Below are 11299 nucleotides of genomic sequence, written 5' to 3'. Positions count from 1 at the left end.
TCTGTCATTTTGAAACATACATTGCTGTACCGGTGATTTCCGACACCATGTATACATATGTTGGTAATACTTGTACTTAATTGATAATTGCAGGGTATACTAGAGAAGATTAATAAATGGCCTCTATCTCATCTACGATCTGTGGCTTGGATATGTATTGGATGGATTTGCTTTCTCTCATGTTTCTGCTTCCCCTGAAGCGGTATGCAATGCGCCATCTGCCGCTGTGGTGTGTGGTCGAACCACCATGGGTAGGTAGATGCATTAATGGCTGTAGGTGTAGTATGCAGTGACAGCATTCACATGGGAATCTCGGGATCTTGGCAATATGCTTTAGTCCTGGTGCATAGGTAGAATCGCCAATTCACAGTGGGGGTTATAAAAGGTCCACGGCCTCATGCTCTGGCCTCAAACATCATTCTATTATGTCGTGGATAGGTCACAGCCCCGGCATATCAACGGGTGTGTATGCGATTTTGTACGTATATACATTCGTGTGGCATCACACCGCCTCAGATAGCAAGGCTAGAGAGATCACCATACTCACGGGACAAGATATAATTGCGCCAGAAGCGTAGACCCTCAATCCCTTCTTCTCGACAGAGAACCCCCCTATCTTCAGCCATCTCCAGCTCTTCGGCGGCCACTCCGACGCTCCATTTGAACCGATGTGCAGCTTCTTGAGCAGTAACGGCCCGACCAAACAGGGACCAATCCCAGGGAACAGGATCGTCGGGGGGAATTCGCCGGAGCTCCTCCATCCAGGCCTGAAGTTTTTCAATGGTCTTTTCGTCGCTCCAGTCATATCGCTGCACCACAAGAAGGCCACTTTTGAATCGTCGTAGACGAACTGGCAACTTGAGTTTTTCCCACAGCTCCGCTGCTTTCTGGAAATCCGAAGGACTGGCCAATTCTACTCCATTACGGGTCCGATTGAAGACAGCCCAGAGATCAATTAGACTCATAATCCCACCTTCCCGCTGCAAAATGCCTTTTCGGTCATCAGTGAGATACTCGGCCAAATCGCGCGCAAGTTCTGATAAATATAGACTTTCAGATCCGGAACTGAGCATGTCTTTGGTTGTCACCATCCCGAGAGCAGCAGCGGATTCAGATAGCACCGCACTGGTTTCTGGAGAGCCTTCATTAGTAGTCATGCCCGACTCACGCGCTAAAGTCTCAGCCAGAGCAACGATTTGCTTGGCGGAGGCCATTAAAGCCTCCAGGTCTTCAAAGGCGTTCCCTATGACTAGCTCGTTTTTCCTCCGAGCTTCCAGCCCTCGGCGTTCTAATCCCGCGATACCAACCCCGGAAGGTCGTGGTACTGAGGGTAGAGGGCTTTCAACGCTAGCAGCAGGGGAAGGAAAGCCCGGCGAGGAGACTCCTTGCGAGGGCGAAGGCATTGGGGGCGCATTTTGCAAGAGCCATTTTCTTTGAACCAAGGCCCCCTTGAGTCTTTCATGGAATGTCTTATCGCCACCTGCACGAAATGAAAGTTTAATGCTCTCACTGACTTCCGTGTTTGCGATGTGCGATTGCTCAAATAACGGCGCAGGAGAGTCCACACGATTGGTGTTCGCTGAGGAACCAGCAGATAGTGGGGCTCCACAAATCTCACATTCCACGAGAGATGGATGGTTCACAAAGGTGCATCGCGGGCAAGAGACAGTTTCCCGGGGCCCAAGAGGCGATAAAGATGCATTGGAAATTGGTTGGTTAGTATCTTGTGCAATGGCTGGCGATCCAACTGAACCCAGTAATGGAGACTCCCGGCTTGTTACAGCACTGATCGCTGCTTTGAGAACGGTCGTAAATGGTGGTTTGATGCCACATGCTAGACAAGGGGGCAAATTTGTAGCCGCACTAGCCGTTGCGGGGTCGAAATTAGACGGGACTGGGTTGGAGAATGAGCATATGGGACAGATCCAAGTGGCATTGATTAGCTTTGGAGATGATGAGTTATGTGGGAGGTTGATTTGTGGGAGGTGAGAAAGTGATTGCGTTGGATGAAGGGCCGATTGCTGGGCTACAGCCGGGCTGGCTGTTGCGCTCCTCGACTTATCGGTCTTCTTCTTCTGGGGTTTCGGGTATATGGTGAGCTTCGGAGAAGACTTCAGGAAGCCAGCCTTGAATACGTGGGTCTGTTAGTGACCAACCGAGATAAGAAACCTCGAAAGGAAGATGTATGCATGTCGCACCTGAGATTCCACTCGATCGATTTCTTTCAGATCAATAGCCACTGAGTACTTCCGCGGGTCCTCGGCCGCAACATAGCACACTCTGTGGGATGTGAGGTAGGCATGGCCATTTTGGTAATTCTGGATTTTGTATTTCCTTTGCCTCTAATCAGCACCCCGCATCAGGAGCATCATCATGAGCTACTTACCCTTCATACAACCCCACCGCGTCCTGGACAAAGAGAAGAATCTCATCGGGTAATAGCAAGGGTCTGAGCGCAGTAGTCAGATCCAGCGACTTGAAGAACATCTAGTAGGTTCAACTAGCTCCCAACATCAAGGAGATCCATAAAGAGACAAGAGAGAGGTACCTATGTCATTTAAGCCAAGGCGATTGCGATAACCTGATAAGGCAAGATTCACGGACAAACAAATATCCGGTGAGTAAGCGAGCATCGTTCACCGTCACGGGTCGAGTCTGTGTGGACTTCACTCTCACTTCCCTTCGGCTCGTGACCATCTCATCTTGAAAATAAACGTTCGTCATCTTTTCTCTCATCCCAAACCCAGTACCAGCCGAGGAGTAAGATCAAAAACTTGACTCTTCCAGCCGTTCCTCGAGTTTTGCCCCTTCGTAGCTCTTTACTTCCTTTCATCTTGTTTCTTTGTTTTTTTCCAAATATTGCATCTACGATGAGTTCCAGTGTACCACCTTGGCGCTCTACCGCCCCAGGCACGATGTCTAGTGCATTTCCTCCAGCTGGTATGAAAAATAATTCGACCCGAGTCACGTTGGTCTCGTGCCAGGAGGCTAACAGCCGGACAGCGGCTCCAGCATACACTCCAGTCCAAGCGCGTCGTAGCCTCGCCCATCATACAAAGCCAACAAATGGAACTGCGCCTCTCCAACCCACTCAGTCAGCATCACCGGATACAGAAGCCCGGGCACGGATGGAGTTCCCACCACCCGTACGCTCGTATGTGCAACGTTGCTTTGCTCCCGAAAATCAAGTTGCAAGCGTGAGCGCTCCCGAAATGCAGGAGAAGTTGAAGCATGTCATTACAGAAGCGGCCCAGAATGACAAGCTGGGATTGATCGACTGGGAAAGGCTACCTTTGCCCCAAACTATGGTGCAGAATGAACGCAACAAAATCTTGGCCAACCCCAGCTCTTCAAACTGGGCGTCCAGTCACCCAGCTTCTCCTGGAGATGCCACACGGAAGCGAAAGTCAACTGACGGCCATCATTCGGAAACTGGATCGCCGCCATGGAGAAAAGCTAACCGCAATCGTTTTGAAGATCGAGTTACTCACCCTACCATAGAGAAAAAGCCACGCATAACACTGGACCAGTCTAGTAAGTCCAAAGCTAATTTGGAGATGAGGAGAAAGCGTTTTGAGGGAGTAGGGGGCAGCGGGAACTCTCCCTCTTCTCCTGCAGGATCGCCGACGCGTGCTGCCGACGCGGATCAAGGCCCCGTTGTCGGGCGATGCCAAACATTGGAGAAGAACTACTTCCGATTGACCTCTGCTCCCAACCCGGACAGTGTTCGTCCTCTTCCGGTTTTGCAAAAAGCCTTGGATCTATTGAAGAAGAAATGGAAGCATGATGGCAACTATGGTTACATCTGTGACCAGTTCAAGTCTTTGCGTCAAGACCTAACGGTCCAGCGCATCCGAAATGAATTCACTGTTGTTGTCTACGAAATCCACGCGCGCATCGCCTTGGAAAAAGGGGATCTTGGTGAGTACAACCAGTGCCAGACCCAGCTACGAGTGCTGTATGCCCAGCAGCTGGGGGGACACCCGACAGAATTCAAGGCCTATCGTATTCTCTATTTCATTTACACGCGGAACTGGACAGCGATGAACGACGCTTTAGCCGATGTGACTGCAGAAGATAAGAAAGACCTGGCCGTGAAGCATGCCCTGGATGTCCGCTCTGCCCTTGCACTTGGGAACTACCATCGTTTCTTCCAGCTGTACCTTGATACGCCGAATATGGGAGCCTACCTCATGGACATGTTTGTCGAACGTGAGCGGTTGAGTGCTCTTGCAACCATGTGTAGAGCGTGAGTCTTGATTTTCCCTGTTCCCTTGTTTTATTTGAGCATTCTAGCTGACTTTTTGTTTTTGTAGATACAAACCAGATGTCAACATCCGATTTATCACAGAAGAGCTTGGATTCGAATCCGATGAACAGACCGCACGTTTTGTTCTAGACAACTCCTCCGAAGAACTGCTGGAGGAGAGGAACGGGGCTGTAAGGCTGTTGACGGGCAAAGCAGGCTCGTTGTTCGATCAAGCCAAAGCAGCCGCCCACCGCGTCGTCGATATCAAAGGCCAGATCTAACCAAGTTCTCATTTTCCATCTCTTTCTTGCCCCGAGGATCATAAACCATTGGATCTTAGTCAAGGTCATTTTCTTTATCTTTTTTTGGCGTATTTTCAAAAGCGGCAGGCGTTGACATGCGTCCACATGGATACGACATATCCTTTCGAAAGTTCTTCCTTTTTTTTTGTTGCCTATTCGTTCCCGTCTCTCCTGGGTTTCTCCTCGACATCATCATCCGGATTTGTTGCCACAGGATGGCCAGTGGAATTGCGACGATACTAACACACCCCCGGCGGGCGTCTGGTTCTGGAGTTGGTTGATTTTTTCTTGGAACCAGAGAACAAAACATGTGCTCTTTGACTTGGTCCGATGGAGAGAGGTGATTGCACAATTGGCATAGTAAATACTTACATCCAATCTATCCAGTACTTATCTCATATGCAGAGTTCCTTGACTCGTACGGAGTAGATGGCCTCAAATTTGGATAGTGTTCGAATACATAGAAAGTCGCCACGTGGTAACCAAGGCCAACGCTCGGCCGTACCAGGAAGCGAGTTAGCAACCTTGGAAACTCTGGTCGAGACCCAGGTGCGGGGACCTGCCAAGCGGCACAATCCATGGCTTACGTATGGAGTACGGAGTACGGAGTCCGGAATACAACATTGGGTCAATGTACTTTGTACTTTGTAGATATGGCCGATGATCGACATTAAACAGAGTTTCTTCAGCTTGCCAGTGTCTTAATTATTTAATTATTTTTTTATAATTTTAATTCTTGTATCTAAAATTCATAAAATTCGAGATGAAATTTCCTCTGCATACATGTACAGTCGGCAGATTGCAGGAGCCGCGCATTCGTGGTCAGCCCCAGAATTTTATTTCGAAATATCTTTTTAATAAGAACGGATTAATTCTCCCCATCCGATTCGGCCCCCATTCTAGGCCCTTTGTTTTTGATACATCTTTATCCATTTTTTCCCCTTTGTTTCGGTGGAGATCCCCGAGTATATATAGTACCTCCGTATATCCCTAAATTGATTTTCCAAAAAATTACTAAAAGAGAAAGACTGGAACGGGCTTTGAGACGACGTCAGAATCCGCGGTTTAGGTATAGCTGAACCATGGTTATAAGTGGGGAAGTGAGGGGCAAAGATCCTTCTTTTTCTTCTTTTTCGTTCTGTGTACTCCGTACTTCGTACCTTTTCTTACTATGTACCTGTACCATGTATGTTGTATGAAAATGTATGAATGAACTAGTATGTATGTAGTCTGTAAAATATGTCCAAGGTACATATAAGAAATGGCAAGTGGAGAGACTCGGACAGAGTCGCATTTAGTCTAGTAGGGTGTGATTCTGCTGCACTAGCCGCCGACGGTGGATTATCATTTGTCTGCCCAACGGCGGCAATAAGTAATACGGCTTGTAATCTGGACAATCTGGAGATAGCAAATGTAGAATTGGAAAGGCGTGTTCGAATATATTCCATTGGGGAAATTATGGTTCTAGAGCCCTTTGAACCTTTCAAGTAAGACATCTAATGTCCTTATTGATGTACATCGATGTATATCCCGAGGCTCAACCTGAGGAGGTTCCAAGGTTCTGAAGGCTGGCGTCATCCTGTATTGACATGACCATACCATCTTCAAAGGTTCATTGCCGTAGATATAAGATCAAAAGACTAGTATAGAGATGCCTACAATGCCTGGAATGCCCGGGAATACATCTATCCTAAAGTATCTACAACAACATACAACATATAACCACAAAGAAAGTAAAAAAAAGCAAAAAGCGGGCCCCTGGCAATCATCCAAGCCGCGTGGTTGGAACCGCAATACGGATTACGCTGGTCAAGGTATACATTTTGGCTAAAAAAGAGGCTGCTCCTCTCTTTCCTCCTCTTTCTCTCCTTGAACCCTTTTTTTATAAAAAAAAAACAAAACTCTTTTATCATGAAGGTGAGTTCCCCTTCCGAAGTATTACCTGGTATCAAGATTAATTAATCCGGTTTCGAAAAAAAATTATAGGCCTTTAGGCGATCCTTGAAGGGGGAGAAAGAACCCAAACATCACCACATCTCCATTACACCCAAGTCCGCTATTGCGATCCTACCTCCGAAAAAAGTGAGTTCCTTGCGCAAATGCACCAAATGCACCAAATGCGCCAAATTCGCCAGTTGGGTTGAATTCGCCCCTCCTTGTCCCACTCTCCGACTCGTTCTTGGCAGTGGCTGACCGCATTTCCCAGGTAATTAAAGCGCTCTACGACTACCAACCGGAGCCGGGGACCTCACAGGAATTGGCATTCAGCAAGGGAGATTTCTTTCACGTTATCAGCAGGGAGGACGATTCGGATTGGTACGAAGCGTGCAATCCGCTGATCCCTAGTGCTAGGGGGCTTGTGCCCGTCTCCTTTTTTGAGGTTATCGGCAAAAACGAGAGGGATAGTGGGGGTTCCGGCGACCTGTCCAAGGACCACGACTCAGGATTCTCCGACCGCGGTCTTTCCCAAGATTCTCCCATCACCAAGAACGGCGCATTTAGAATGTCTGCACTCAAGGGTCAAGGCGCCATGGTCTATGGAATTGTCCAGTACGATTTTCAGGCGGAGCGACCCGATGAATTGGACGCGAAGGCGGGCGAAGCCATTATCGTCATCGCCCAATCTAATCCGGAGTGGTTTGTCGCCAAACCTATCGGTCGTCTCGGCGGCCCAGGACTGATTCCCGTTTCTTTCATCGAATTGCGTGATATGCAGAGCGGACAGGCTGTGACCGACCCGCTTGATGCAGTGCGACGCGCCGGTGTTCCCAAGGTTGAGGAGTGGAAGAAGATGACGGCGGAATACAAGAATAGTAGTATCACACTGGGCAAAATCGAGGCTGGTCACGGCGGTGGCAACATGATGGCTGTCACCTCGGGTATGGAGAACATGTCCATGGGCCACCAGAGTCAAATGAGTCAAAATGGCAATGTTTATGTAGGCGAAATTTCTGATTCCCATTTGCGATTCCATTTACTGACCGATGATGGGCTTGAGCAGGAGCACCAACGTAACGCCAGCAAGGGAACCTTGTCGCAAGTACCCATGGCGCAACAAGGTTACCAACTTCTCATCCCCGTCTCCGCCTACATTCCACGCTACTGTTTCGATAACGACAAGTATTGGTACATTATCGAGGCGAAGATGGAAGACGGTCGCTGCTGGGAGCTGTCGCGTTATTATCACGATTTCTACGACTTCCAGATCGCCCTTCTGACTCAATTCGAAGACGAAGCTGGCAACCGTGGTCGTGGGCGAACCCTCCCTTTCATGCCCGGTCCTGTCACCCACGTCACGGACGCGATTTCCAATGGCCGACGACAGAACCTGGACGAATACATCAAGAAGCTCCTGTCTATGCCCCCGCATATTTCGCGTTGTCAACTCGTGTGCGAACTCTTCTCGCCCCGAGAAGGCGACTTCGAAATCGACCCCAATGCGTTCGGCGAGGACGCGCGGTTCTCAGGTGGATCTCAACACTCCGGCGGCATGGATACCCAACAAACCGTGTCGCGCCAGTCTTCGCAGCAGCAAATCAATGCGTCCACTGAGCGGATATCTCAGCAGCGTGCTCCAGCACCCACACCCTATGCCAACGGTGGCCCGCCACCCATGAACCGCCAACCCAGCTCCATTACCCAAGCCTCCGGCGCATCGGCCAACAGCGCGATGAAGGTCAAGGTGTTCTTCCAGGATGACCTGATTGCGATCCGCATCCCATCTGGCGTGAGCATGCAGCACCTCAAGGACAAGCTATGCGACCGGTTGAAGATCCAGGACGACATAGTTGTGCAGTACCGTGACGAATCCTCTGGCTCCTACATCGATCTCTACACAGATCAGGATCTGGAGAATGCCATGCAGCGGAACACCAAGCTGACCCTCTTCGTCAATGTCGCATAAAAAGCACTCGTTTCTTCCCTGGTGTTGTGGTCAACGATAGACTTGCCCTTGATTTCATCGATGAGGTTATCATCAATCTCATATTAATGTTTGCCACGAGTAAGGTTGGTGCATTGGAGTTTTTTTGGGATGATTCATGATCTTTGTTTTTTTTTTTTCCCTTCTTCTTTTTCAAAACTGGTCATCGATTCTTTGAGCGATTTCACATGGTCCATGAGGACGAGATCGCGATTTAACGAATCTGATGCGGGGATGTACGGCATGGTTTCCTTTCTATCTGCATGTCTTCTTTTTCTTTGGTTTTATTGTTTCTGCAATGTCGCATTATGGGCTTTCTCCTTTTGATTTCTGCGTCCATTTCGCATCAGATCTACATCTTATCCTGTTCAGGATCATACCCCGGTCTGCCTGCTTCTGTGTTGTGTACATACTTTTTTTTTACTTCTCGTGCATATACCGGGGGGCCTTCTCACCTGAGAGTGGCCTAGCCGTGGTGTCTCACAGCTCTTTTGATACTAAATACATCTTGATATAACTTTAGAAACATACATATTTTGAGGTAGAACGGCAATGATAGAGTCACGTGACTCCATAGTTCCGACTCTTCGGCCCCAGGAATACGGATCTAACGGTTGTCCACTAGAATCTTTGTCATTAGTCAAGAGGGCTGCAGGAGCTGTGTAAATATTTTGAGTGTTGTAATTCGCCATCTACAGCCTGGGCCCTACCTTAGCTTACGAGAACCTGTCGCCGTTTTCCGAAGGAAAAACAAATCCTTGCCTACAATACAATACCTCGGTTAACGCCCTCGCATTACAACCGCTCTCCGCCAGCTAAACCCGACCTCGAGTCTACCGTCGCAACGAACCTGCCAAGCCAACGTCCAAAAAAGCACGCCAATGAGCCGCCCATCGGCAAAGCTATGCGCAGAGTGCCTCCCGAGCGCGCTGCGGGCGCCTCGGAGCCTCCGCCCTACGACGCTGCGGGGCGCCACTCGTAGATCCTATGCCACGGAGCAGAGGGCACTCAATATACTACGGCGACCGAGTCGATCTCCATTGCTATGCGTGTCTTCGGAGAGGATCCGCCCCCAGCTGGCTGTTCAATCACCGAAGGGGCGAGATCTGGCAACAGTCTCGGACGGCAAGAAGACCGTCACCGCTCCGCCGCAGGATGGACCCATGAGGGAATATGATGTGCGTGTGCAGGAGGGGAGACTGAGAGATGATGAGTATCAGAGAGGTAGGCTGTGACCAACTCCGGCGGAGCACAGTTCTAAGCTGACATGCGCCGATTCTATAGGGATTATCCAAAATCTACAGGACCTCTTCGAAGCGCTAAAGGATTACAACCCGCCCAAAGTTGTTCACCCCAAGCCCGAGTCTCTCGACCCACAGCAAAAGTCGTCCTTCTTTGGGTCTCTGTTCGGCGGTGGCGCGAAGAAGAAGGAAAAGTCTGCTATCCCCGATAACCTTCCAAAGGGACTGTACATGTATGGCGATGTTGGGTGTGGCAAGACGATGTTGATGGATCTGTTCTTCGATACGCTGCCGCCGAACATCAAGGATAAGACGCGCATTCATTTCCATAACTTCATGCAGGATGTACATAAGCGCATGCACGTGGTGAAGATGAAGTATGGAAACGATTTCGATGCGCTTCCGATGGTTGCGGCCGATATTGCCGAGCTTGCGGGCGTGCTTTGCTTTGACGAGTTCCAGTGTACGGATGTAGCCGATGCAATGATCCTGCGACGGTATGTGTTCTCTCCCCAGACGAGACCTAGTCAAAAACATAGCTGACAAGCCACCAACTAGGCTTCTCGAGATCCTCATGTCCCACGGTGTGGTCCTCGTCACCACATCTAACCGTCATCCCGACGACCTGTACAAAAACGGCATCCAGCGCGAATCCTTCATCCCATGCATCAACCTCCTCAAAACTGATCTGAGCGTCATCAATCTCAACTCCCCGACAGATTATCGCAAAATCCCCCGGCCCCCGGCTGCCGTCTACCACTATCCGCTAGGCGAGGACGCACAACAGCACGCGCAGAAGTGGTTCGAGTTCCTGGGCGACCCTATCAATGACCCGCCGCACACAGAATCGCAAGTCGTCTGGGGTCGCGAAATCAAGGTTCCCCGTGCTAGCGGCAAGGCTACGCAGTTCACCTTCCAGGAGCTTATCGGCACGGCCACAGGTGCAGCCGACTACCTCGAGCTCGTCCGGCATTATGATGCCTTCATTGTCACGGACGTGCCGAGCATGAACCATACCCAGCGTGATCTAGCGAGACGTTTCATTACCTTTATCGATGCGGTATATGAGAGTAGGGTGAGTAATGAGCAAGGTTTCCGTTCACCTTTTTTTTATAATGCAGTCAACTAACAACCCACGTCAACAGGCCAAACTGGTTCTCACCACCGAAGTCCCCTTAACAAACCTCTTCATCTCCGAATCTGACGTAAAGAAGACCCTCAAAGGCGACGGCAACGACCACTCAGATCTCTCCGACTCCATGCGCATGCTAATGGACGACCTCGGCATGTCCGTGCAGATGCTGAAGAACACATCTATTTTCAGTGGTGACGAGGAGCGATTTGCATTTGCGCGTGCTCTTTCCCGTCTTTCTGAGATGGGGAGTAAGGAGTGGGTGGAGCGCGGATTGGGACTTGGAAAAAGTCCTGCACAAACCAAGGAGGAACGCGACGCTTGGCAGAAGACGAGGAGTCATTGGAGTGAGGATAACATGTAGATTTTGCTTGCCCTCCTGTCTTTCCTTACATTACATTGTGCTCTAGAGAGATACCTATGCACATAGATCGAGTTTAGTGTATATAGCAT

The 11299-nt window shown here is 49.6% G+C and overlaps 4 protein-coding genes across 4 annotated transcripts; 3 read left to right on the top strand and 1 right to left on the bottom strand.

The window, feature by feature from the left end:
• Positions 1 to 512: 512 nt before the first annotated feature.
• Positions 513 to 2487, bottom strand: PEX2_035520 (ESCRT-II subunit protein VPS36; the record flags this gene model as incomplete). The annotated part of the gene is made up of 3 exons (XM_016740827.1): positions 513 to 2141; positions 2199 to 2334; positions 2387 to 2487. The coding sequence occupies 3 exons, from the start codon at positions 2485 to 2487 to the stop codon at positions 513 to 515; spliced, it is 1866 nt and encodes a 621-aa protein (XP_016601440.1).
• Positions 2488 to 2915: 428 nt separating this feature from the next.
• PEX2_035510 (uncharacterized protein) lies at positions 2916 to 4530 on the top strand (the record flags this gene model as incomplete). Its single annotated transcript, XM_016740826.1, has 3 exons — positions 2916 to 2940; positions 3004 to 4249; positions 4317 to 4530. The coding sequence occupies 3 exons, from the start codon at positions 2916 to 2918 to the stop codon at positions 4528 to 4530; spliced, it is 1485 nt and encodes a 494-aa protein (XP_016601439.1).
• A 2138-nt stretch (positions 4531 to 6668) lies between these two features.
• PEX2_035500 (phosphatidylinositol-3-phosphate-binding protein BEM1) lies at positions 6669 to 8455 on the top strand (the record flags this gene model as incomplete). The annotated part of the gene is made up of 2 exons (XM_016740825.1): positions 6669 to 6690; positions 6738 to 8455. 2 exons carry the CDS (start codon positions 6669 to 6671, stop codon positions 8453 to 8455), a joined length of 1740 nt encoding a protein of 579 aa, XP_016601438.1.
• Positions 8456 to 9354: 899 nt separating this feature from the next.
• Positions 9355 to 11210, top strand: PEX2_035490 (AFG1/ZapE family ATPase; the record flags this gene model as incomplete). Its single annotated transcript, XM_016740824.1, has 4 exons — positions 9355 to 9697; positions 9758 to 10211; positions 10273 to 10789; positions 10860 to 11210. 4 exons carry the CDS (start codon positions 9355 to 9357, stop codon positions 11208 to 11210), a joined length of 1665 nt encoding a protein of 554 aa, XP_016601437.1.
• Positions 11211 to 11299: the final 89 nt, after the last annotated feature.

This window comes from Penicillium expansum, assembly GCF_000769745.1.
Source record: "Penicillium expansum strain MD-8 chromosome Unknown contig106, whole genome shotgun sequence".
Classification (NCBI taxonomy): domain Eukaryota; kingdom Fungi; phylum Ascomycota; class Eurotiomycetes; order Eurotiales; family Aspergillaceae; genus Penicillium; species Penicillium expansum.
Note: the sequence above shows the minus strand (reverse complement) of the source record. Positions and strands in the feature narration are given on the sequence as shown.